General features: G+C 36.5%; 8 protein-coding genes and 1 long non-coding RNA gene across 11 annotated transcripts in view; 5 read left to right on the top strand and 4 right to left on the bottom strand.

Moving 5' to 3' along the window:
- Positions 1-235: 235 nt before the first annotated feature.
- LOC118276916 (mitochondrial import receptor subunit TOM20 homolog) lies at positions 236-4284 on the bottom strand. Its single transcript, XM_035595534.2, has 4 exons — positions 4048-4284; positions 2040-2143; positions 1829-1933; positions 236-1075 (listed from the first exon to the last, which is right to left on the bottom strand). Exons 1-4 carry the CDS (start codon positions 4172-4174, stop codon positions 947-949), a joined length of 465 nt encoding a protein of 154 aa, XP_035451427.1. The 5' UTR covers positions 4175-4284; the 3' UTR covers positions 236-946.
- A 413-nt stretch (positions 4285-4697) lies between these two features.
- On the top strand, positions 4698-8665 carry LOC118277035 (vacuolar protein sorting-associated protein 26B-like). The gene has a single exon (XM_035595699.2). It carries the CDS (start codon positions 4862-4864, stop codon positions 6173-6175), a length of 1314 nt encoding a protein of 437 aa, XP_035451592.1. The 5' UTR covers positions 4698-4861; the 3' UTR covers positions 6176-8665.
- Positions 8666-9896: 1231 nt separating this feature from the next.
- LOC118276918 (uncharacterized) lies at positions 9897-13282 on the top strand. Its single transcript, XR_007706160.1, has 2 exons — positions 9897-10313; positions 13137-13282. It is a non-coding gene; the product is annotated as an uncharacterized LOC118276918 (long non-coding RNA).
- Positions 13283-13834: 552 nt separating this feature from the next.
- LOC118277039 (uncharacterized) lies at positions 13835-15532 on the top strand. Its single transcript, XM_050699828.1, has one exon. It carries the CDS (start codon positions 13970-13972, stop codon positions 14168-14170), a length of 201 nt encoding a protein of 66 aa, XP_050555785.1. The 5' UTR covers positions 13835-13969; the 3' UTR covers positions 14171-15532.
- On the top strand, positions 14172-15532 carry LOC118277036 (GPI mannosyltransferase 1). The gene has a single exon (XM_035595700.2). It carries the CDS (start codon positions 14172-14174, stop codon positions 15447-15449), a length of 1278 nt encoding a protein of 425 aa, XP_035451593.2. The 3' UTR covers positions 15450-15532.
- LOC118276917 (mitochondrial import inner membrane translocase subunit Tim10) lies at positions 15527-17990 on the bottom strand. Its single transcript, XM_035595535.2, has 4 exons — positions 17824-17990; positions 17415-17561; positions 16664-16845; positions 15527-16168 (listed from the first exon to the last, which is right to left on the bottom strand). Exons 3-4 carry the CDS (start codon positions 16803-16805, stop codon positions 16029-16031), a joined length of 282 nt encoding a protein of 93 aa, XP_035451428.1. The 5' UTR covers positions 16806-16845; positions 17415-17561; positions 17824-17990; the 3' UTR covers positions 15527-16028.
- Positions 17991-18268: 278 nt separating this feature from the next.
- LOC118276939 (UPF0488 protein CG14286) lies at positions 18269-19760 on the top strand. Its single transcript, XM_035595568.2, has 3 exons — positions 18269-18577; positions 18887-19021; positions 19382-19760. Exons 1-3 carry the CDS (start codon positions 18388-18390, stop codon positions 19687-19689), a joined length of 633 nt encoding a protein of 210 aa, XP_035451461.1. The 5' UTR covers positions 18269-18387; the 3' UTR covers positions 19690-19760.
- A 131-nt stretch (positions 19761-19891) lies between these two features.
- On the bottom strand, positions 19892-24025 carry LOC118276565 (uncharacterized). Of its 2 annotated transcripts, none has more exons than XM_050699798.1 (4): positions 23811-24025; positions 22902-23070; positions 20863-21124; positions 19892-20311 (listed from the first exon to the last, which is right to left on the bottom strand). In XM_050699798.1, the coding sequence occupies exons 1-4, from the start codon at positions 23941-23943 to the stop codon at positions 19907-19909; spliced, it is 969 nt and encodes a 322-aa protein (XP_050555755.1). In that variant the 5' UTR covers positions 23944-24025; the 3' UTR covers positions 19892-19906. The 2 variants fall into 2 exon arrangements, with proteins under 2 accessions (XP_050555755.1, XP_050555756.1); XM_050699799.1 differs by having other exon boundaries at positions 23688-23953.
- The window catches only part of LOC118276647 (coatomer subunit delta), a 13236-nt gene continuing 9678 nt past the window's right edge, over positions 23965-27522 (bottom strand). For both annotated transcript variants that reach the window (XM_050699789.1, XM_050699790.1), the window contains 3 exons: positions 26913-27024; positions 26055-26177; positions 23965-25265 (listed from right to left, as the gene is read on the bottom strand). In XM_050699789.1, coding sequence (XP_050555746.1) covers positions 25097-25265; positions 26055-26177; positions 26913-27024 — 404 coding nt within the window. In that variant the 3' untranslated portion in view covers positions 23965-25096. The remainder of the gene's footprint in view (positions 25266-26054; positions 26178-26912; positions 27025-27522) is intronic.

Below are 27522 nucleotides of genomic sequence, written 5' to 3'. Positions count from 1 at the left end.
TATTGTGTGATACAAATTCAAATAGTGACGTTGGAATTTTAGACAATGTTTAGTAAACATTTGTTAGCAGACATGCAAATGTTTTTATGATAGAATATGTTGACAAACATTTTCTAACGGCAATGTGGGAGCAACAATGTAGATGCTACATTAATATCTTTGGAAACAAACCAATGAGATAATGTTCAACACAATGTTAGAAGTCAATGCGTAGGTTTAAAATAAAACAGGTATATTTGTACAATACTTTTATTTCACAATAAAATCTCAATCAAAACTCACAAGCATCCTTAACCAGTTGTGAACACAAAACAAAACCTAAATAACACTAACAAATACCTACATTATTATTGAACTTGCTTTACTCCACACTACTCCCGTTTGCCAAGTTAACAGACGTATCAATGGCGGATCGATTTTCAAGCACATATGTATCACAGCCCAATGCACGTACTTGGAAAATTTAAGGCTTTGAAAGTCGAAAGAAATTTTATTCTAAGATGAAATAATTACAATAATAGTTTCTTTGATGGGTTGCTTTATAATTAACTTAACTGTAGACTACTGTAGGTCTCTCAACTACAAGGAGCGCGGCGTACGCCGCAGCAGTTCACTGATCGACGGACCCCAGCCTGGCAAGACTCGCGCCCGATTGCTAACGAATGGTGAAATGTCGCATTGTTACATTACTCTATTAGCTACATTGACGCAAGGCGTTTAGTTAACATTAATTAATCAACTTCTTACTTTAAATTTCTTAACATACGAATTACTTGCATAGGATATTTCGTTAGGGTACCTAAAATAAATATTAAATTAATCATTAAATGGAAGTCAGGAGCCTTGCGTCAATGTAGTGTTGTCGATCAAAGATGAAAGTTTCCATGATTAGCGAGATGTAGAAAATATATTCAGAAAATATATCTCCTCTCTGAGAGTGTTATGTTTATTCGACGTCTTCCTCCTGGAGCATCTTGCCGCTGGCCTTCATGGAGGCGCGGAGCCGCTCCGACACCTCCGGCAGCTTCTTCAGCAGCAGGTGGAAGATCGGGGCGGGCATCGTCTGTTGCAACACCTGGAAACCACAAGACAATATTTTCAATGGATATATTTTTAACACCTACGATTTTCAGTAAAACTAGAAAGCCTGCACTTGTGTATATTATAGAAAGAGCATCGTAATGCGCGTGCTACACGAGAGCAACACAGGCACGTAAACATTCAAACAAATCAAGTCAGATCATAAAACGAATCGTATGAAATATTACTGTTTTATTATTATATTTGTTCCTTACATAATCACGGGACCACAGGGTCCCGGACCTTTGGAAGGCGTACGAGGGGCCGAAGCCAACTCGCAGAGGCCCGTTGAACAATTTTAATCTAAATGTAATGGGACATCAGCCGGCGATTATCCCTGTATGCACTATGGAAGTACACCAAAGGACAATCCCCGGTTGATGCAGGACTATTGTGAGATATGGTAAAAGGAAATGATAGGGATATGGGTGTGGGTGGCTGTGGAATAGTTAACCGGTTAACTATGGGGACTATGGCCCCTGCCCCTGACCAATATTGAAAAATACGGATAAACAGGCATATTATGATTATAAAATTGCCCAAAATTGGTATGGAAAGCTAGAAATATGGAGCAGTAATCGTTTCACTTGGGGGCTCAATGACATCAACTATTTGTTAACGGCGCATTAAAATAACCTACCGATCGGTAGATTTGCCTACCAGAGGTAGAATTTTGACATAAGCTCCATACAAAATGTGTAAAAGGACCCGTCAATGTTCAGTAGCTATAAGAGTAGAGTAGACTTACACCAAGGAGCTGCTGCGTCTGTCCGCAGACGGCGACAGCCTGGCCGAGGTGCTCTACACCAGCCTCCAGGTCGCCGGCCGCCAGCAACTCCTCACCAAGCTGAATCTGTAATTATTTTACGAACCATATTAATATTGGGAGAAACACATTTCATAATAGTACAATTTAGGTCAAGAGTAGTTCAGAAAAAAAGATTTGTATGTAATATTACCTGTTGCAGGAAGAACCTTTGCATAGCCTCATGGTCGCTCATGTCCGGCAGAGGACCGCCCATTGTGCGCGATTGGGATGCATTCTGTTGGGCCTTCTGTCTACCTATAAAGTAAACAATATGGAATAGAGTATAACAAAATTTATTGCAATCATCACTGTACCTAGGTGGAGGGTGCCCTATATTATGTTTGCCTATATTCCTTATCAATTATCATACACAGATTTGAGATTATCAATATCATATTTATATTGCTGATAGAGTATGAGAAATATGAATTATTATTACATCATGTAATAACAAGATTAGTTATTGATTTACATAATTCTTAATATTGATTGAGTGCACTATAAGTACATACTTATAAAATAAAATCTTAAGAAAACATTATTTTTAAACTCATTTTTCAACAGATCTATTTGCTTATCACAACTACAATACCTAGATTCATAAGAAACTTGTCACATTATGCCATTTTTTACAGGTCTGTGGAATAAATGGCACAACTGATACCTAGACAATTTCTGTGGCAAAAATTCTGCTTGTACAGTTAACTGCTAACCAAAATACAGATGTTTTTGCTATTCTGCAAAACATCCATTAGTCATTCTTTTGATGCCATTTTGAGCATGCTCTGAATCGAGAATCTAAACTTACTTATTAACTTTTGCATAAAATTGTGATAGGTGGGAGATTTTTATTTATTTCATTCAAACTATCAAAGTAATGTTAAAATAGTAAAAGCAGTGAAAGATAAAAAGATTTCAAATTAATGAAAAAGGCATAATGAGATCTTACACCTCCAGAGTTTAATTTACGATCAATTAAATGCAATATTAATAAAATAATGTCTGTACAGTCTGTGCAGACAAATTAATATAAAATTATTACATAGTTATTATTCATTAATGAGCGCAAAAAAAGGATAAATATAATAAAAATAGGAGTGTAATACATATTTTTCTCACAGATAAACAATGCTAAGAGTCTGCAGGAAACAATTAAATTTTTATAATTTTACGGTTTGCAGTTACTATATTTTATTACACTTTATTTTATTTTATTCAACACCTAAATAAATATTCTGCTCTTTACTTTGTTTTCAGAAACATTCTTATTTGCACAGTGTGTACTTTATATTGGATACTTAGTTATTTTTCTTAGTTTGCCCATAAGAAAAAACTGAAGAGTGTTAACCCCCTGTGTGCCGGAACACACATCCATGCGAGACACAATGTATTTTCTATTGTTGTCTTATATACTTGACTGAGAGTGTATGAGACACAATAGAAAATACACTGTGTCTTGCATGGACCATGTTCTGGCACACCACAGGATAAGATAACTATAATGTTCAAATTATTATAGTCTTACTAGTCCATAATTTTGGGAGCTCTGACTAGAAAGCTTGTTTGATATTAGAGTTTAAATAGAAATAAAACATGCTTGCTGCACCAATTACTAGAATTAATACATCAAAATGTATAGTCTCCATAGTCCTTAGCATCCCTAGTCTTTGCAAGACAAAGGGATCACAGCATAAAGGTTTCTTATAAGGTTAGTTACCTACCCTTCACAAAGAAACTACACATTTCACGGCGGAGTATCGTTATGTACATGCTTACTTACTTGTATGCACGTCATATTTATTATAGTTTTAGACTAGACCATTGCAAAAGCGTGTTTGGCACTGTTAATCAAAAGCGGCTAATTTTATGATACTACAGATACCTATAGGTCCAATGTAGTTATGTATGATTTATAGTTACACAAAGATACAACGCATTGCGTTTTTATTATCGTCTGTGATGCAGCGGGCAAGTCTAACAGTTATTCAAGCGAGAATTGATTGATGCATGATGTTGTAACGATATAGCTTGTGAAATTTTTAGGTTAACAAAAAAACTGAAATGTGTTTGGTAGTAAAGTTATTCTACTACATGAGTTCTAATAGGTAGATAAGTACACCAAAACATGCTGTTTTCACTGAATATTTAAATTAACTTACGTTCTCTCAACTTCTTTTTGAAAAGAGGATCCTTACGACGTTGTTGGTCAAAGTACACACAATATCCAAGGAATAAGGTACCAGCTATTCCAACTGCAATTCCTAAGGTAGTGCGCGTAATCTCCATGCTTATAGATTCACCTGCGTTGTTTTATTCACAGAAAATATCAACTCGCTTTTGTTAGAGAATTTTGAGATCCGCCATTTAACTAAAAAGGATTTTCGTAGGTGGTAACACTTTTATTTTCCATTTTTGATCTACAGATAATAAATTTGCTCATTACGTAACCGGCTATTTTATTATTAAATAAATAAAAAATGATATTAATTATATTTATTTAAATGAGTATATTAACGACGAAATTAACCGCCGAATCTACAAAAACAATAAAGACAATAATACGTTACATAAGAAAGTACAACGTAGTGAAAAGGGACCTTTAGATATTTTGAGTTGCCTCATCAAAATTTGTCATATGTACACATGACTGAAATTCAGTATTTATAAATACATTTCCTATTCTAATATCAAAAATAATTATTTATGCCGAAGGACCCTTGCAAGAAATTCGCGTGTGCCATCCAAAAATGCCTTGTTGGTGAGTTTTTTAATTATAATTTTATTTATGAACCTCTTCGCCGACAGCCGACATAAAATCAGTCGCCATCTTTGCTTCAACCTTTCAATCGCCTCCACAGATTTGCGGGCGTTTCATCGCCGTTTTTCAATGTTTTGCTCAAATAAATCGTTACATTTTTGTTGTAAAGCCACGTAAAAACTTTGCGATAAGTTGTGTAAGTGATAAGTGCGAAAATGAGCTTTTTCGGGTTTGGACAGACTGCGGATATTGAAATCGTATTTGATGATGCTGACAAACGGAAGGTTGCCGAAGTGAAAACGGATGAAGGCAAAAAGGAGAAGTTATTGTTGTATTACGACGGCGAAACCGTTTCAGGTAGAGTGAACGTCACCCTGAGAAAACCCGGGTCGAAACTTGAACACCAAGGTATCAAGGTCGAACTTATAGGTCAGATCGAATTATTTTACGATAGAGGTAATCACCATGAATTTATATCGTTAGTAAAGGAGTTGGCACGCCCCGGTGACCTGTTACAGCATACCTCGTATCCATTCGAGTTCGCTAACGTTGAAAAACCTTACGAAGTGTATACGGGCGCTAATGTCAGACTGAGGTACTTCTTGAGGGCTACGATAGTCCGCCGTCTCACAGATGTCGTCAAAGAGGTGGACATCGCTGTCCACACGCTGTGCAGCTACCCCGACGTATTAAACTCCATTAAAATGGAAGTAGGTATTGAAGACTGCCTACACATAGAATTTGAGTACAACAAATCAAAATACCATTTGAAGGATGTAATTGTTGGTAAAATCTATTTCCTCCTTGTCCGTATCAAAATCAAACACATGGAAATATCAATAATTAAAAGAGAAACAACAGGTTCTGGGCCTAACACTTTCACAGAGAATGAGACGGTTGCAAAGTATGAAATTATGGATGGGGCCCCTGTTCGAGGAGAGAGCATTCCTATAAGAGTGTTTTTAGCTGGTTATGACCTGACACCGACAATGAGAGACATAAACAATAAATTTTCAGTGCGGTACTACCTAAATCTTGTGTTAATGGACACTGAAGATCGCCGCTACTTTAAACAACAAGAAGTGACCCTATGGAGGAAGAGTGACAAGTCTAGACTACCCCTACATAATGCACATGTTCCCCAAACACTGTCTCACCCAAGTCAACAAATGCCAAGACAGCTGAGTGCATCTAGTGAAGACAACTCCAACAGAGCAATATCTCCTAACAATCCCAACATAATGCAGAGATCCATCTCTCCTTCTATGAATGATGGAGAGAAACAGAATGGACCTTCTGAGATGGAGCAGGAACAACCTGATGTGATAACTAATAAACTGTCCAATACGCACATTGAAAATAACCAGACAGATGAAGAAGTTGATGATGAATCTGCCCCCATTTTGGAGAAACAAATAATACCAGAGAAACCACCCCTCGCTGAGAAACCTCAAGTGGCAGATAAGCCAGTGATAGCAGAGAAACCGGTCCTAAACCGGCCTGAAAGTGAAGCTAGTCCAAGTCAATAGCCGATATGTACATGCGCGGTCCACTTGACAGGCGCTGAAGATATGAACTATATGTTTTCATATTTGAAGACTATTATTTAATGGATTGTAGTTATATTGACTTTTCATGTAGGTAGTTATCAGACATAGTTTGTGGCCTACAGTGGAAAGTTGGTACAACTGTGTCCTATACAGAATTGTTGCAGAATTCAGGATTTCTATTATAAAATGTTGGAGCTGTATAAATGGAAGTTATTGACATAGTGAATATTGTCAGCATTAAATGGAATATGGGCTCTAATTGTAAGTGTACAATGCTATCATTGCAAGAATAGCTGGTGGATTATCTTCAGATATCCGTTATTATGTAAGTTAGTTAACAAAATTGTACCTTATTGCAGCAATGTAAAGAGCATTTTAGTAGAACACCAATCATGTGTATCTCAGAAGCCATTGTTTTTGCATGTAAGGGCTTATTATTTTACTCAAATAGAATGTGCTTGTTGGAATGTTTTAATTAAAACAGTAGAATGTTTTTAATTGAAGTGACATTTCTTGAAATATGAACTCAGGTCAGTAATGAAACACATGATACATACAAATTGTTATCATTTTAATTGAAATATTTATAAAAATAATCCATCATTGAAAGTAGTAACATTCTAGGTACCTATTTAATATCTGAGCACTTATCAAACTGGTTCACTGTTGGTTAAAGCAAACTTATCTAAAACTCACAATGAATTGTGTGTAATTTAATTTATCTGTAATTGTTGAATATGTTAAATATCTGAAGCCAATAACAGTCCATTTAATGAGTAGGTAGTAATTAACAAACCATTCATGTAAGAAAATTACCTATTTAAATTCTTTTTATGACAGCACACAGAGTAAAAATGTATTTATCATAGAAACGAAGAACTTATAGAATTAAAATAACCATACTTTTTCAGTGACAACATATGTAATTTTATACAGCCCACAATTATTTTATATACTTAAGTTGAATTAGTGAAATGCATATAAATGTTATTAATTTGATCACTGTCCCGTGCAGTGTGCAGCTTTATATTCACATACATTGTCATTTATTTCGCCGATAGAAGATTGTTTTCATAGAAAATTATCAAAAGTGTGATTATACATAGTGTGTATATTAAAATTAAAAAGAAATATTTTAAGAATATTTGGGAAGTCAAAAATGTAGGTGTCGGAAATAATAAGCGAGAACTTAGTTTCTTTTTTTATTGTGTAAAAATTGCTTCATAATATATTCTAGTTAAGTTTTGCAATATTTTGATGATTTTAAAATTAGCGCCTCAGGATCTGCCATTTTTTATCATTATTATTACAAACAATAATTCAAGAGTCTGATTTTAAATATGTATTATTATAATGATTCCACCAAAATTGTTTTACAATCGTAAACTTTTACTTTGTAGAATTTATAATATTATGTATTATGCTCGTATTCAGCCACACAGAGAGCCGATTCAAATCAAGTTAAAAGTAGGCTTCATAACATTTGAATTTGATAAAATGTTGTCAAGCAACATTTTCACAGAACAAGTTCAGTCGCGCGCGGTGCCATTGTTTTTATCAGAACTCATTATTTTACTGGTTAAAATTTTGTAAATCCAATTAATATGTGATTCCTCAAATTGAGGAAAACGTGATATTTCGTTTTATTTTATCACATTTATATGAATGAACATGCAATCTGTAGATTGTACTGAAGCTAGAATACAGTAAAAGAAGCTAAGAACGGTTCCCTGTTATCGTGAATCGTGGAGCTCTGTCCATTTTAATAAATATTTTTATTAATTCCTAGATCCATGACGGATCTGTTTGTCGCTCTTTAGAAGTGTAATTTTTATTATATTATAGAAAGTGATTTGTTAAAGCAATTTAAAAGTGTTTGGGCTTTGTTATTTGTACATATCATTGCATTGTTAAACAATGCACGACCATAGATTGTATCTACATCAATTTATTTCAATTGAATCCGTCAAGAGAGCAGTTAGTACCAATTGGAAGCATGTCACCGTATTAGGGAATTATTACGACGGGACCGAGTTTGATTCCGGCGCGAACGAAATAATGTTGCAATGAATATTTTGTTATAGCTACTATAGTAACGTGAATCTAACAAGACAAATGTCTGTAAAAAGTATACTAAATATGTATTGCGTATTTAATTAGTTTAAGTTTAAAATGTTTTACGGCCGATGGGCGCATGGAATGCCTTATTGTCAGATGCCAGGTACAGATCCATCTCATTTGTTGAAGGCTCTTGTGCTGTCCACGGATAATTTATGTAGATTATATCCATTATTTTTATGTAAATTAAGTAAAGTTACAAGTTATTGAAAATATTGTGTTATATTAAATAATTGTTTGGTTTTAGTATCACACTGTATAATATAGATATCTTGTTTCTATTGAGATTAAGGCGGCATGTCGATTGTAACATTATTGTTAATAAAATATATATGTATAAATTGCTGAAAACGTTTTTTTCATTGAACGCCAATTGACCGTGTTACTTTTAATTGCAGTGACAATTAAAAACCTAGAACTCTTGTAATATTGACGATTACGTAAGAAAAATGAATGGTTCTTGTGAATTTTAGTTACTATAAAGGATTATTGGTGCTAGTTATCAGGCCGGAATGTTATCTATATACTCAATTACTATGTATGGAATATCGTAAGCTGATTACCTAATAAGGCATTGATCTCTGTTGCCAGTGTGCGGTAGACATTTAGTAGATAATGAACGTTGTTTGAATCGTACAAGGCAACAGAATATTTACTTATATTCCTACTAAATAAATTAATATTAGGTATATGTAAGTTGGTACCTATAACTTGTACTAAACATTGAAGTAGTTACTTTACCTACGTAAAAATTTTTTTTGTATTCAGGGAATCAAAATTAACTTCAGATGCTCGAGTTTTCATGTCTTATGGAATCAATAGATATCAACTCGGTTTTTTACCATACAGACATAGATTGCCGTGCAGTCTGGAATTGTACTTGGTATAAGACTCACCCCTTATTACAGTGGACATAAATGATACAAATTGGGTGTACATTGTACAGTGGATGTGCACCTCTGCTGACCCCTTCGGGGGTAAAAGGCATTACAATACATTGCATTCATGCATCTAGGCCATACAAGTTCCGGAGCTGCGGACTATTTAGCGGGTTTACCAGGGCTCCGGCTCGACAAGCAGGAGTAGGAACGGGTTGGTTTTTAGTCAGTAAGAGTCTGACACTTCCTCTTGCATTGCCCTGGCAAGAGAAGTCATTGGATGATTTTCCCCACTTAAAAAAAGGCCATACAAGTACCTAACCTACCTACCTAGGAAACAAAATAGGTAGGTAGCTATAATTCAGACAGAATACAAATTGTTTCGCTGGTATTCCCGTAATCTATAACGTTTGGTACAGGCCGCCCCCTTTTTGATAACACTCCCATCACATGATAGTGTAGCCAGGCAGTTGTGTAGTGTTTGTAAGTTACACTAACGATACGATAGAATTTTAATTCCGCTTATAGATGTATTTTTAACATGCGGTGTGCAGCACCGCCTATCGCCCGCAAGCGGAATCAAAACTAAAAATCTATTGTATTGTTAGTGTAGCATGAATTTCCGCAAAGTAACGCCTGATTGTTTTCTATAAGGTGGGAGGAGTCATTATATGATTTCTCCCTTCAAAATAAAAACTTGTCCCTCTAACCTACCTACCTACCTACCTTCCTTTGGTGAATAGGTACCTGACTCATGATGTCATGTGTCAACGTAACAGACCGCACATGTCGAATAAACTGATACCTGGTAAACATCAGGTAACAGGTACCATTCCTAGCAAATATATCATGTAATCTGAAACAAATGGCTTGACCATGCATCTTCACATGTAGGTACTTAGTTACCTACATAAGTAGGTGGGAATTGCATCATAATTATCATGACCGCAATGACACATCGCACCAATTATGACGTGCACAAGAGATGCACGATGCAGTCAACCAGTTTTTTTTTTCTACAAATGTACCTACTGGTTTACGGCACCTGTATATTAGTTATGTTTGAAGAACCTCTCATTTTTACAGATCTGCTGTGAGCTGCACCGTTAAAAAAGTTATCGGTTAGTTCCATAATAATAATATATTCATTCCAAGTATTCGCTAGGTAGTAGTATTCTTCATAGGGATGTACCGTAACAGGTGTTGCACCGTGAGGGCTTCGGAGCAGGTCTATAGTCTACTAAGAGGTTTCGGTGCTTCTTACAGGGGTAGAGGGTGGCCACCCGGGGTGGTTTTAGTGAGATAAAAATCCTACACTCCCTAGTCTTTTATCCCCAAAAAGCTAGGCACCTTTTGAAGGTTTCAAAAAACCCCCGTCATCAAAAGTAGTAGGTACTTTCATACTAAGTCCAAGTCATACGTCCAAATGTCTGAATGGTTATGGGAGAAAATTAGAAAAATTAATAGGTATTTGGCTACTTTTTATCCCGGTAAGACAAATGTAGCCACTGGCAGGAGTAGCGTGATAGTTCTATGTATGCAGATTGCAGATACGTCTCAAGCGACCGTGACCCACAATAAGTCAGCCAGGGACATAGTAGCTACGTTGGAGTGAGCTTCACAAGTTATTCGATAGAATTGTAAAGCTGTGTTATTGGCCTGCGATTGTATACGAGTATGTATCTAGAAAGTAATTGGTCACATGCCTGTATTCAATTACTTTCATCATTTTGTTAGGCCCTAGACCCAGATAAGCGATAAGACTTAATTAAATTTATCAATGCATTGCCTAAAGCAGGAGAGTTTTAAGAAATAAAAGCAAGTACCTAGTTTGGTGGTAGCAGAATTGAATAGGTAGAACGATAGCTCTTTCCCCGTATGTCTTTTTAGAGCCGTCTAGGTAATTGATAGAGACTAGGCAGGCAGCGCTGTCATAATCTGGCTGCTGACGTTTTTTATGAATATTTCCAAAATACAAATACCTAATACACTTTCTGTCTTCAAGCCACAATCAGTTCGGAAAAGTAAAATTGAAGATGTCATCAGCGACATTATTTTCAATCAGACCATGAATACTTGCCTTAAGTACATATTTATTCAATAAATCATTATTGAAACACTAGCAAGCAAAAACACGTAGTTTGCTGACCTCTGAGCCAAACCTCCGTCTGTGACGTTCATTCGTACGCGTTCTCGTTGACGTAAAACAGTTTTTAACGACTTGGCGAGATTATCTGGTTTTGTTGGCAATTTTAGGCGCAACTACGTAAGAAAAATACTGTTGCTATTGACAATTTTCTTTACCTATGTTTCTTTGGATTTGGATATAAGAATATTTTAAAATACCGATCTGTTCATCACGCCGTCCACCGAACTACAATATAGTGATCCTTAATCGGCTTTAATGTAGTCCTAAAATTCGGCCAACAGCAACCACAAGGTTCTTTAAGTAAATGATTATAATTTTACAATGTGACATTTCACATCAACAGCTAATAAGCAGTCATTGCTGACCTAAGGTCTCTTCTCGCACGGAGAAGGTTTGAGCATAATTCACCACGCTTGCACAATGTGGGTTGGCGATTTCAAACGTACCTATAATTAGAAATTATAAGCCCAGGCTTCCTCATGATGTTTTCCTTCAACCTGAAAAAGTCACATTGGTAATTGCCGTTGGTAGGTTTCGAGTCCCTACCCTCATGCATGAGAAACGGGTCTTAAGCCTACGGAACCTTCAGGCTACCACGACATTTGCTGCAATGTGACATTCGCTTGTGAGTAATTCCCAGACGAATTTGCTGGTTTTCCACAATGCGGTCAACCATACTGCATTTTCTAAGTCTTTAGATATAGGTAGTTATATGCACCTACGGTATCTACTTAGCCACAAAAACCACAGCTTCATTTCCTCTTAGTACCTACTTATTCATTCAGTCGAGCTATAGAATATACTGATTCGGTTTTGTAACTACTGTCTTGAGAGGTGTTAAGAAAAAATCCTATAGAATTAGGTAAATCGCCTCTATATGTATGTGTGTTTTGTCAGGTCTATATCTAAGTATTTATTCCCTTTTTGAGTCACAGAAAAAATACTATTTATAGATAGATGAATTATTGTTAAGTCAAGTATTACTGGCCCAGTATATGGCAATAGGCTCACCCTCTATTACATGGGACATATAACACAAACGATGAAAAGTGGGTGTACATTGTACAGCGGCTTTACATGTGGTAATGTGCATCTCTGCCTACCCTTTTGGGGATAAAAGGCGTGACGTTGTGTGTGCGTTGTGTAAAGTTTGACTATAAAGACAAAATTAAGAAAACTTTCCGTTGAAATACGAAGTCAGGCAGGCACATCCCAGGAGATACATTTTATACCCAGCGCCACAAGCATAAACAGCTGACAATAGTGGTCGCGTCCATTCCATACGAGATATTGAAATAGGTACGTTTAGACAGACACGTGACGCGTCGAGAGTGACGACTCGTCAATGAACGTGCGACCAAGGGGCGTATGTTTACTTCCGAACCAAATGTTACTACATTACGTGGCCATAGTCATCGATATGGAATGACGAACATTCTAGAATTGTGGCCACAATTGTATTTTGGTTTGTAATTTAGGATGTGCATAACTTACCGCCACTGCGCCGCACTCAGAGTTATTTAATGGTTACCTAACTCAGTCCTTAGCAATCGTTTTCGATACAAAATCGTTACTAAGGAAAAGTTTAAGTAATCATTAAATGTCTCTGAGTGCGGCAGTTAGCATTTGATTTTTAAAGTTTAACGATGTTCTTACTTAGGTGATCACGGTGATCACGGATGATCAGTTCATCCGTGGTCATCTCAAGTTCTAATGACAGTTCAGGATGATTTAGTTGTAGGTACCTTTATGTGCCTATTAAATTCTTCTAATGTGTTTTTCTGCTCGTTCACAGAGAACGACTTCCAAGAAGTCCGTTGCGATAAAGTATTCGAAGCGATGCGCCAGTGCTGCATTAAGTTCAAGCCGTTAGACGTGTCTCTTGTGTGCGAGGGCTACGACTTGGAACCGCGGAAGTACGCGCCGGTCACTGATAGACCGGCTAAATAGGTGTGTATGTTCATATTATCACAATAGGTGAGGAGGTTGAGTTGTAGGAGAGCCATGCATCGTGCCTATTAAACCGGCTTCTAATGGAGTGATACTGCGGCGTTCACAGAGAACCGACTTCCAACAACGCTTGCGTTGCGATAAAGTGAGGTTCGAAGCGAATGCGCCAGTCTGTCCCCATCCCCGATTCCCGACAACAACCGTTAGACGTGTCTCTAACTTCCGAGGGCTACGACTTGGAACCGCGGAAGTACGCGCCGGTCACTGATAGGCCGGCTAAATAGGTGTGTATGTTCATATTTGGCTATTATCACAATAGATTTAGGAAAAGTCTGAGGAAATTCATATCGGATCAGATTACGCGTCCTAAATTTAATAACTCAAAAGGTACCATTCATGTGATTATCTACTTCTTGCCACACACCAGTTTAAATTGTGTCAATAATTCGATTTTATTTTTTCCAGATAAGCTATGGATCATCGTCGTCAGAGCCAACCTCTAGGAAAAAGAAGTTGGATCTACAGGTACCCCAAGACCTTCCAAGTCACGTTCACTTTTTTGGGTCTCGGGATATTCTTTTCGAAGCCCATTTACGATATCTTCTTTCGACCGCGCGATCCGATCGACTTCACTGAACCACCCACCACGTTCTCGGTTCGCCGTAAAGTCGAGTAATTATGGAATCTATTGCTAAAGCTAAAGAAAGACTAGCTAAGTATCCCGTAGTATTTGCTAAGTGTTCCAAGCAGAGTGTACTGTACGCACGCTGTGTCTTGCTCAAGGAAGGGTCGGTGAAAAAGGACGATTGTGCGAAAGAGTTCCAGGAGTTTAAAACCTGTTTATATTCCGCTGCCAAAGATTTGAAGACCAGGATCTAGGATGAATCGTTATTTGGAAGTCCTCAACCTGCCTTTACGCTACCATCTAGCCGCAGGTCTCTTTATAAGGCTATTTTTGATCGTTTACGCAGATTTTCACGATAAAACCTATGATTTACCTTACACTGACATTGACTACTCCGTGTTCTCTGATGCTGCGAGGCACGTGTATAATGGAGACTCTCCATACAAGCGGCAGACTTACAGATACAGTCCCTTAATATCGTACTTGCTTGTACCAAACATTGTCTTGGGTAAAGATTTTGGCAAAATTCTTTTTTCTGTATTTGATCTGTTCATAACGGTCGCAGTGAAGAATTTAGTGCAACGCCAGCTGGGTCCGAAGAGTGCCGCTACTAATGTGCCGATGTACTGTTCGTTTCTGTGGCTTTACAATCCGCTGAGCATAGGCATATCGACTCGTGGTAACGCAGATTCCGTCTCATGTTTCACCATTATACTTTCGTTGCTTTTCCTGCAAACCGATGTAGTCAAAGGACTAAAGAAATATGCGTTATCAGGACTGTTCCTTGGCATATCAATCCATTTACGCTTGTACCCAATTGTTTTCAGCTTTCCCATGTATCTAAGCTTAGGAGTCACCAAGATACCACGCCAAACCACTTTCAGGCAGGGAATGCTAATCTTATGGCCGAATATAAGCCAATTGATTTTGGCTACGAGTTGTTTAGTCACTCTATTGGGCCTCACATACAGCATGTATGCACTGTATGGCTACGACTTTCTTTACGAGACGTATATTTATCATGTACATAGAACCGATACTCGTCACAATTTCTCTGTACTTTTTTACTATTCATATTTGAATACGAATCAAGGGCTTGACCTAGTGAAGAATGTTACCAATCTGTTCAAAGCTGTTATATTGTTTTTGTTGAGTATCAAGTATGGGCCCGACCCTCAGACGTTGCCTCTAGCGATGTTCTGTCAGACTGTGGTCGTAGTAGCTTTCAATAGTGTGATGACGTCACAGTACTTTGTGTGGTTCCTGTCGCTGTTGCCGCTGGTCGCTCACTCGTTCAGGATCAAGTCCTCGAAAGCCTTATTGCTGGCCATCATCTGGGTCACCGCACAAGGCGCGTGGCTGTTCTACGCGTACCTATTAGAATTCAAAGGCCGGGAGGTTTTCTTCCTAATATGGTTAAAAGGAGTTGTGTTCTTTTGTTCCAATATTTTCGTTTTAGTGCAACTTCTAAGGAGTTACACAGTCGGCTACGGTTTCGGCTTTGGTCAAGCCACACATTTGAAAACACAGTGAATGTGACTTTGTGTTAGTAAATTTATGTTTGTTATATTAGTTTGTAGTTTATGCACATTGTAAAATAAAAGATGGAATTTGAATTTGTCGTTTTTATTTCTAACAAGAATTAACATTCGAACACTAAAGCAATAAATCACTAAATATTATTCATGACCCACTCTAAAGACAAAATATATCAACTTGTACATTATTCTATGAAAAAAATAGAGACTGTACAATCTCAAATTCTTTCATGAATTTTTCACGAACCCGCAAACATATAATTTGTCATTACATAAAAATAATTATCTATTGGATGATAACTTACAATGAATCATTAATAGGTATCATTAAACGGAAAGGTAATGATGAATAGGAATTATGTACTTTTAATACTTACAGGGCAGTCTTAGCTCAGGTTTAGTGTTCCTTTTTAAATGCTATTTAGTTTTGCTTGATACATTGGGATGTCTAGGACATTTTTATTGAGATATAAAAAATAAACTTGCTTTTTGCATTTTTTTATATGGCAATAATGAAAATGTCAGGTACATTTTACTATGATTCATGATAAGTCTCATCCAAATTGGTGCAGCTCTATTTCTTGTTGTCCAAATTGACCTTAGTGAGGTCCTCAGACTCTCCTTGAGACATGTTCGATAACTTCTTGCCGATACGCTCATGGACATCCAAATATTTGGCGACGCAACGATCTAAACAAACTGACTCGCCTTTGCCTGAAATAAAGAAACAATTATATTAGCACCCATTGTCTTTGGATCATCATATCGGCAACTAGACATCTACAGCTAAATATAGGCTCCACACAATGACTATCAGATAGGCTGGATATGTAACCAGCATACAACTGCATGCCTTGTGACATTCAATATATAAATTTTCAAACTTGTGATCTTTGGATACTCCATCTAACAGCTAAGTTAGTTCTATGAGTTCTGCTAGAAACTCAAGCGATATTGTCAGACTTATATGAGAGACTAGCTTACTCAATTAAATGAGATTTTATTTCACTGGTGACCGACATTAGCGGAGGATTTGCCTTCAACAGTTTTCTATTGGCAGTCAAAGACAGCAAATGATTATGGCAAAATTTCAAAACTTTTTGTAATAATAAAGTTCTTGATCAAAACTGGATCAAGAACGATTCACAAACTCATGAAGGAGTAATTCTATTCTGAGGGCTTTGTAGATGTAGATTAAAAGTGCCTTACAAAGTTCAGTCTCTTGGTATTTAACGGGAATACACTTGCGGTGACACGCAGTCACCAGTCGGTTGTACATGTCTGACATCATCTCAATCTCCAGCTCTTGCACGAGCTGCAGCTTGGCAGGGTCCAGCATTGGTGAAGACATCTTGGTTTCTTTTCTCTCTTCAAATAAACTTCAATCCAGCCTGAAATTTATATTAAAACTTAGTTAAGACTGAGAAATATACAGCAGTAATATATTTGTTTATTCAAGATTTCAAATGATTAATGGATTAGTATAATAGTTATAAATCAGCTGTACTAAGCTCTATATTATGTGGCTTTCTAACAGCAATATACATTTTTTAATTGACAAATCATGATTGGAAGTATGGTTGTTTCTTTTTAATGACTATATCGGTAAGTGTGATTGCAGAGATAGCATGTAATTAAGCAACAGGAATGTGGATATTATTTTAGTACACTTTTGTCTACTATACTGCGAGTAGGGTTGCCAGGTGACCGGGATTTGTGGGATTGTCCCAGAATGTGTGTTGTCCCATGTCCGGTAATTTTACTTTGCTGTCCCAGAATTAAAATATACTAGTCTTTTTTTCACAGAAATACAATACTATGGTGAGTTCTAGGCACCTACTTAATTCCTACTTTGTAGTCTCGGATGGGACACCAAAACTCAGATTCTGTTCGAGGCTCTAGAAATGTCCAGGAACTGATCAGTCTGGATCTGGCTGATAGGTGATGTTCTCTTACTTACTCTCACAACCGCCTGTACAAGTCCGGATATTCTCCTTCGTTAGACTTGCGCATACGTTCCCTAGCTCTCATGTTCTCCAGACGGCGGGCATTTATCGAGTTCTTCGCCACCACAAATAACGATAAACTTGTCACTGTTACTGCCAACCTGCAAGGCATGCTCCGAATTACGATCGAATGGTTTTTTTTTATAATTTTTTCACAAATACAATTTTAATCGACAAAATGTAGATCATTTTGGCCGAAGTGTCTCTGTTATTGAGAATGTTTAGATGATGGCCTACAAATGTCTTCAGTCAACATAACGATGGAAAATATTTCGTCATGAATGTCTTTCATAGGGATTTCATGTAGATGAGAGATAGATAGGAAATAGAAGAAAAATAAAAAGGTAAATATACATGGCTCACCACAATTTTATAGTGTAATAATTAAAACACACAAAGGATATTGATTATTCAAGTAATTACCACGAAATCGTTATTTTCCCGAATTTTCCAAGCGGCATAATATATTCTCGTGAAAACTTCAGTAAAATTATTTGAGGTTACAATTTTAGTGTCACAATTTTTCACGTTACGTCATAGGAAGTTGGCGCCACTATAGTTATACTGGCAACACTGCTTAAGGATGCTTTTACACTACACTAACTTATCTAGAAACATAATCTAACATAATTTTCTTATATTTGTTAACAATAATAATATTATTTCGGTTATATTAATTTACCATAAAATTGATAAATGACACTGCAATAAAAAATATTTTTGTGAGCATCGAAATAATCACTCAATCGTTATTGATTATTACAAGACAATAAATTTCCGAACGCAATTGACGCCGCACCTTACAATAAAAAATCTAATAAGAAACGTCACGTCACGTCCTATCGCATTATTTAGGATTCACGTCAAATGTTCAAAACAAAACAAAACGTGGTTTTATCGAAATAAGAGTGATCTTAAACAGTAAATATGCCTAAACCAACTAAATTACATTCCAAAGGAAAGTCCAACTCTCTCCAGAAACCGTGTAAAGTTGAAAAAGACACATCGGACGGAGTCGACCCCGAGGAATCTGTGCGTCAATTTCAGCTTGAATTGTGCTGGTGTATTCAACAGTTAGAACGATCTTTAAACGAAAAGAAAGGCAATGAGAAGCAAAGTAAGTTTCTTTATTTACTAGGGATGCATAATCTTCTTATATATTCTTCTTAACCTTACACAATAAAACTTGATTTCACCATTGTTGATAAGTGGCACACTACATAAACGCCAGAGCTCCAAAACATTGTATACAGCTCACAAAATTTGCTATTTCATGACAATAACATAATGTCATAATTAAAACATTATTAGTTAGATGTTACAATATATTATTATGCAATATTACTCTTATTGATTTGTATATTTATTTAACCTCAAAATATTGTTTACAAATGTATTGTTTAAATATTTTTTATACTTGTTTCAGTGCAAGAAGCATGGAAAGTCCTAACAGTACTAAAAAACAACAACCAGCCCACAATCCGCAAGAGACAACTAATGCGAACACATTTCGGAGACTATAGAGCTAAAATGGCCGCTGAGGAGAAGAAATTAGCAAAAAGTAAGATTAAAGTAGTGTCCTAGATAATTTGATGCAAGAAGAGCATAAATGTCGGTTGAAATTAAATGTGTAATATAAAAATAGCTTTTCGCTAAAGAAAAAAACTAATAAGTGTTATAAACCTGCTTGATAATGTGCCCCAAGATCTAAATATCGGGCTCTTGATATTATAATTGATTCGTGGAAGGTTCTTTACTAATAAGATGTGGAATTCTAACTTATTGTATGATAATATTTACTTATTGGAGAATCCAGGAGAAGGAAGTCTTTCATAAATGGAGACTAATCTCGTGACTTTAAAGTTGTGACATGAAAGCCTTTACTCTTAACCTCTTGTAAATTGAGGTTATTTGTTTCCAGTGGCCAGTAAAATCAAGATATCAGATGTTCCTGACAAACCAAAAGCTACATTTTTGAGAAAATCTGCGTTCTTGACGACAGGCAATGAGTCATTTAGATTCAACTTCAATTTAGCTCCTGATCAATTTGATAATGACAAAATTGCTGCTGATAATGGCAACACTAGTGACTGTAAAACAGATAGCAACACTAAAGTTGAACCTGATGTTGCCACCACAGAAAAAGTGAGTGAAGATAGTGCAAAGAAATTTAAATTTTCATTTACAAATTCAGAATTTAAGTTTAATTTTAATGTAGATAATTCTTAGGTTGTACTTAAAATATTTTATATGAATAATTCTGTACAAAACATTATTGGATTATAAGTGCTTGATTATTATTTGTTGGTTTTATTAATACCTTAACCTTTTCAGAGTTAGAGTGCTTTTCCCCTCCACCAGAGATGTGCTATGTTATAAATCCATAAGTTCACTTAAGGATATAATTCGTACTCGAAATAAAACAATTATACTTAAAAGTAACAATTTAATCATCGCACAGACTTTGGTAATACCCCTTCACATCTAACGAACCTTTATCGTCTCGTATCAGTTTTGCACAACGGTAATCTTTGAAGAAATTCTCTGAATTCACCACAGAGAAACCAACCGGTACTTCATATTTATCGTAATTAATGCCCCATGTCGCAATCCCTACTAGTTTATTGGATATTGTGTCAATGAGGGCGCCACCTTCCACCCCATGATATCTGTTACATTTGGCATTATTCTTCTCAAACTCTTCGGCGGTACACGAGTGGTAGCATGGGACGCGGAAAAGTATTTTAGCTTTTTTCTTCGCCAGGATTTTGTTACATATTTCTAAATTCACCACGACGTCAAGTTCTGATAGGTCATAATGCCTCTCTGGCACTCTTATTTTGTTAATCCACTGTAGAATATAAATACTTAATGTTTTATTTGAAGATTTCAAAAGATACCTACTAGTATGTATAATTGTGTTTAGCTAATTGCTGAAAATAGGTCTCGCCTCTCGCCCTCGCCCAACGACTTGCAGATCGGCTGGTTGGAAACGACATGCGCCCAGCAGCTAGTCCTGCGATACGTTACATATAATTTCTTTTTCTTAAAACAATGTTGCCACATACCAGACTCGTTTTGTAATTAATTTTATTGCAGGTGTGTTTTGATTGATGACGTTTGCTATAGCCGTAGAATATGTCTTAGAAAAGACTAATTTAAAACCCCAAATATCTGCCACAAGCCATTATTTTACGCAGACGAAGTCGCGGGCAAAAGCTAGTTTATACATAGAAACTATTTACGCGCAGTTTCACCAGCTGCTGGTCACTTATTAGATTTTTCTTGATAAATGGACTATCCGATACAGAAAGACTTATTCAATTCGAACTAGTACCTAATTCCAGAGGTTAGTGCGTTAAAATAACGGATTCTTCAGCATTAAAGGATAGATTTTCTTACCTTTCTCATAGCGTATCCAACAACTTTGTATTTCATCGGGCCGTAGAACATGTCGAGCTTCGCGAACCATTGGTACGCTCCGTCAGTTCTGTTGGCTCCATTAAACAGGTTGATCACTTGCCACGACTTGGTGTTCTTTGCGCGAACCACTATGAAACCTATGTCATCGTAAGCCTGTTTGGTCGGCACCGAAGGCACCACAAACGCTAAAGTGTCGTAGAATTTCGAGTTGTATAGCACTCTCGTGTAGTTTACTTTTAAACTGAAATAGTAATTTAAAATCTTTTAGTTGTATATAGCTAGAGGAGCAGGTTCAACCGTGGCTTGGCAAACTCCTATCTACTGAGTGGTTTGCGCAGTAGCTGGACAACTGGCTGTTGTGCAACGTGTCACGGATTTGATTCCGGCACGAAACAACACGTTGTAACTAACATTAGAACTTAAGACGGGATATTTACCATGTTTATTTATTAATTATTATGTTATCGGCTTACTCCTGTATTTGCTGTTTTAGTTTTAATCAGTTGCCAATACATCAGTTATCATTTATAAATACTAATAATGGCACAAATATCATTCGTTTTAAAATAGCAAGTAATTTCCTATCAAAACGAATTTGGTCGATAGAAAAGTGGATTTATTTCAAAAAATATATATGACACTAAGCGTACAAACTATTAGAAAAACTTACCTGGTTTATTAGCTACCCAGAAACATAAAATTATTGACAACATTCTCAAAAATAAATGAATTAATTGATGATAAGTCGAGTGTAAAGAGAAAAGGGCAATTTCAAAAACATCTTTATTTGCAAAAAATTGTTCAAAGTAACCTTCCCTACGACGAATACATGCCCGAACACGCTTCCTTATCTCTATGACGGTCACTCTTGGACCGAATATGCGTCTAATTTCGACATTATCTTCAAATATGTTTTGGAGAAGAATTTCGATACACGGCATATTCCGTCTGTATAAACAAGGAACTTCTTGTAAAAATCAACCGGCGTTAGGTTCTGGTCATTGTGCATGCCATGTAGTCATGTAGTGGGACCGCCTTGTCAATCCAACGCCTGAAGACCGATGTATCCAACCACTGCCGCACAGTAGTTCGATAGTACACTAAACAATCGCCGTGTTCGAATAAACTCGTAATCTTGTTTCTAAATTCAAATTTAAAACAATGAATGAATGAGCTAGGATCATTTTTTGCAAATAAAGATGTTTTTGAAATTGCCCTTTTCTCTTTACACTCGACTTATCATCAATTAACTAATTCATTTATTTTTGAGAAAGTTGTCAATAATTTTATGTTACTGGGTAGCTAATAAACCAAGGAAGTTTTTCTAATAGTTTGTACGCTTAGTGTCATATATTTTTTTATGAAATAAATCCACTTTTCTATCGACCAAATTAGTGACACAAAACAAAATTTGATAGGAAATTACTTGCTATTTTAAAACGAATGATATTTGTGCCATTATTAGTATTTATAAATGATAACTGATGTATTGGCAGCTGATTAAAACTAAAACAGCTAAAATCCAACTAGTATTTTTTTATTTATTGATGTTTTTGTAATCAAATCGGGATTTTTTTACCAAAACCAAAAATGTTGAATATCTCAGAAACTAGCCACTTTCCGCCCAAGGACCTCAGGGCTAATTTTGTAGGAAATTAGTTGTATTATCACCTCCCGAGAGGAATACGTCGAATTCAAAGTCACCCTGTATATATCATGAAATAAAATAACATAAAAATGAAATATTAAATAACTTCTTAGTAAACTTCGCACACAGTACACCGAGAGTCCAGTATTTATTTATTTAACTGCGGAATACATAGGTACCGACACTGTACAGCTGTTGCCTACCTACATCGAGATCGAGACCTATCCAAATTTCACTTATTTTTAGTGACATTTCGATAAAAAAATAAGCACCTATTTTTTTATATCAAGGTGACGAGTATCGAGTACCGAGTACTCTCCATAAGTATTGAAGGTATCTCACCAGTCAGTCTGTATAAACGAATACATACTTAAAAATACATCGGGCAGCAGTGACGAAGATGGCCTCGTCGATGCAGGCCGCGGTGCACATGTGCGGGACGTACGAACTGCGCGAGTGTATCACGCGCGCTATCCACGGGTACTTCGACTCACTCGTCGGAACCGCATTCACTTGGTAGTTATCTAATGACCCGAAATCTAAAACAGCGCCATTGCTTTCTGTGTACATAGTTACTAACTTCAGCCAACGGTTTGGCCCGCATCCCCGTAGGATAAAATGTCTAGGTATGTGTTATTCCAGATCTACCCCTGTTCCAAATTCGGAGCTGCGGACTAACTAGCGGGCTTACCAGGGCTCCGGCTCAAAAAGCAGGAGAAGGAAAGAGGTGGTTTTTAGTCAGTAAGTGTCTGACACTACCTCTCGCCTCGCCCAAGGCGGGAGAAGTCATTGGATGAATTTCCCTCCGGAAAAAACCCCTGTTCCAAATGATTACAATGACCAAAGGAGGATGCAAATCCTGGTCCCAACTTTCAATAGCTATGTGTGTTACTGATAAAACTACCATGTTTAATAAAGAATAACTCTGAACGGACTAAGATTTGGAACTTAGCCCCATAGTTACTTTTATTCAGCTCAAAATTATACATACACATAGCTAGTGGCACCATATTTCATAGAAACTCCAGAGTTTCTATGGAATCTGGTGCATCATGGTTTGTACGGAGGTAGTACCTTTTAATTTTCGGGCGGCTATCTAAATACAGCACTTATGGTATTCTTACAGCACTTAAATCAATTAAAAAGTATAACTCACACTGAAGAGCCACTGAATTTTGAGCTTGACACAACGAAACACAGAAAAGGGTGAATAAAATATGAACGTGAATCATGAACATGTCTACCGTCACACACATAGGTATAATTTGAGGACACTAACAAGAATCATTTAGGTTGAGGCCTTCAGAATTTTTCGGAAGCGGCCTCATGAAGTTTAGAGAGTCCAATATTCGATTCCCACAAACGAATACCAGCATATAACTTGAAACAAATAATGTCAAGTACTCCAACATGTCAAACAAAATAAAATAGCATTTTTATATGATTTTTATATAGTTTTTATTGCATAGAATGTTTATACAGTATTTTAAACCACATCGGTTCGCCTTACTACAAGTTTGATGATAACATTTTATTTTTAATAGGAATACATTTTGCCAATTTCACACACAAATATTTATTTTGAATATAATATTATACAATGAATTTCTTCGTTCATACTCAATTCGCAACTCGTGTTATGAAAGAGTTTAATCTTTTTATAACTAAAATGGGTTCATTAGCCATTTATTTTATAAAAGGCATCCACAGTCAGGAATGTTAGAAACAGAAGCGAAAATGTATTAAGTATAATAGTTATGTAAAGTAAAACTTATCAATTTAACAAGATTATCTATCAACACTAAATATTTTATGAATTTCAATAAATCAAACGTATATTTTTAAATTAACACTAAAATAATATAACCTTATTTAAGTCAGTTTATATTTTAGGGAGTGTCAATGGAAAATGAGCTTTATATATGACCAGTTAAAAGTGTGTATTGTTTGACTGGAGGAGGTGGGAATATACTTCTCCCTTATAATATAAGCCGACTATTACAATATAACTTTGCAAATGACTGAACAAACTATGGTGACCAAGTACTGTGTTACTTGAACGAATATTTATTACAGTACCCTTAGTAAGTTAGTACGAGTTTGCTTTACGTTTAAAGCGATCGAAAAGAGCTCACTGGAGCCGGCCAATCACAGCGCTGAAACGGGTCTCGTTTCGTTTTCGTTCGTCGTAAAGCAAACTCGTACTAAGGATACAGGTAGCATAAATTTATCGAGTCCTTCGTAAAGCGCTATTTCTAGATGGCGCTAGTAACGCATTAAGTCATATTAACCCTCAGCTTAACCACCAAAAATACTTTAATACAGTGAAACTTGGTTAAGTGGGACCTGGATAAGTGGGAAACCTCCACAACTGGAACTCATACTGAGGTCCCAACACATTGGCATTGAATTACCTCTATTAGTGGGAAAAACAATCCTCTTTATCTGGGATTCGTTCTTGTATTTATATTGTTGACCAGCAAACCTATATTTTCTTTATTTCACTAACCGAGTCACCATAATAGTTCCTGTCATTTTAGCACACACTAAGACTTAGTTAAGTTGTTAAACGATCTCATACTTGTCGGGATGGAAGCTGATCTCCTGTGAGTAGTCTACGGGCGTGCTGTCCTCTGCGAATGTCACCTTCGTGGCCTTCAGGAGGGCGAGGGACGTGTCGGAGGTCCAGGTCACCGTCAGAGGGAAGAAGTCATTTGGTATCGCCGGCGTCACACTGGGGAAAAAGGGTTTTGTTATTTTGTGTTAAACAGTCAAAGTCATGACAAATGATATTTATTTTGCAAATAGGTTACAATGTAACTCTTTTACATGTCAATCTCTTAAATAACTAGATGAAGCCGGCATTTCCTATCGGACTACTCTGAGAAGAAATGCCGAAACAAACTAAGAGATCATAGTCTCTTTTAAAGTCCAGACAAAATCAATTAAATATGTCGGAGAACCGTGCAAGTTGGTTCTGTAGTGGTCTTTGAGGAAAGAACCACAAGTCAAATCATTTATTCCAATTAAACCATATACTTATGTACTTTTGAAAGGTCAACAAAGAAAGAAATGAACAGTAATCTGTCCATTAGTTAAGCTAGGTGCTCGTTTCAAAGTGTAGCTTCGAATGGAAAAGAACGACCAAAAAACTCTATGAGACACAGAGAGTTAGATGTGTAATTTCTGTTTTCTTTTTTTAAGAAATACCAATTTTACCATACCAATTTTTTGTCGTTTCACATTAGCGTCAAATTTTACGGATTTCACCTAAATTAAGTTGGAAAATACTAAAATTAAGATCAAAGTTAAATCAAAAAAATGAAGGCATTTTTATTTTTAGACATTCTCAGATGTCGATATTTACATGCAACAAGTAATTTTTGCCCAATCTCCTAAAATAATCCCTAAAACCGCCCTAAAATAATCATGATAAATGTATAGTTCGTCTTGTGTTACAAGTGTCCATGAACGGAAATGATAGATTACCATAATGACAGAAAAACAAATGATAACTCCTTACGTGAACTCGAGGCTGCCGGACTTCTGTTGTTTGTTAATGATGGGTATGCTCCAGGTGAGAGTGCGTCCCTTCTGCGCGTAGCTGCCCTCCCACTGGTGGACTATCACGGACGTGTTGCCAGAACTGTGGACAAATACACATCGATCACACAAATGTACTTTGGAATGTATGTCAGTCTGTTTGTTTGTATGTTTGGTAGTTGCTTGACCTAAAGATCAAAATTCATCATCAGCCTTACAAGTGGTCACCGTTCACCAAAGGCATCTTCTCACACGAAGAAGGTTTGAGCATTAATCACCACGCTTGCTTAATGCGGGTTGGCGATTTCAAACTTATTATTAGAAATTATAAGCCTAGGTTTCCTCACGATATTTTCCTTTACCGTTAGTCAGCGGTGTCTACATAATCTTAGAAAGTACATATAACTCGGAAAAAGTCACTTTGGTACTTGCCGTTGGTAGGTTTCGAACCAGCAATCTCTTCCCTAAGAAGGGAGCGTCTTAAATCATCGGGCCAGCACGACATATTATATAAAGATTTAAAATTATAATAGTTTGGTTACCATATTAAAAAAATCAATACAATTGCTGTGTAAGTTATTATACCTTGTGCGCTGTAACAAGGTGCGGCTGACAGATGCCTGTATGACGTTGACGTCTCTCTTTAGGGATGGACATTAGAAAAATCTTTTTTTATCGCTATCGGTACTCGCAGCATACATTTAATTCTCTTTAATTTTTTTATTACCTTGATACATACAACGCAACACACACAATAACAATATTCAATGCAAACCAGACAAACGTTCAAACAAACAAACAAACTTATAAGCTTTATAACATAAGTACAGCTACGTACGGCAGTGGGATGTGTATGTTGACGTCGCTGAGCGTGAGATGGTCGTGTTCCAGCTCGTACTCGATGTTCACGTCGCACCCGCCGCCCGCGCCCTCTGACGGCCAGCAGTTCACTGGAAACACACGTTCAATAAATACATGTAATAATAATCATTCACTCGTTATCCTTGAAGGCAGTATAGTAACAATTTTAAGTTGGAGACTCGGTCGCCATTCAAGAAGTTAAAACAAAATATCCTTGAATGAACAAACATATATTAAAGACAATTTTCGCCGAAAGGTGTTAAAGGTTTTAAAATATTTAAAATATAATAAAAGGGTTTTTAATAAAATATATTTTTAAGAAATTTAATAATTAACAGACTTCAAAAACCGATGCAGGTATATGCTTATATGTGTTTGTTTGTTCCCTAATCACGGGCCCCACAACTGGCTGAACCAATTACGATACAGTTTTCAGAAAAGTGTTTGTTACACTAAGAAGCAAGTTTTAGTATAATAACCGACTTCAATTTAACTGAGTTACTTTAACAAATGACTTGTATATGTATGTATATGAGTTACCGGAGAGCGGCGCGAGCTTGTCGTCGTTGGCGTTGAGCCTCCACTTG

Source organism: Spodoptera frugiperda, chromosome 17 (genome assembly GCF_023101765.2).
Source record: "Spodoptera frugiperda isolate SF20-4 chromosome 17, AGI-APGP_CSIRO_Sfru_2.0, whole genome shotgun sequence".
Classification (NCBI taxonomy): Eukaryota; Metazoa; Arthropoda; class Insecta; order Lepidoptera; family Noctuidae; genus Spodoptera; species Spodoptera frugiperda.
Note: the sequence above shows the minus strand (reverse complement) of the source record. Positions and strands in the feature narration are given on the sequence as shown.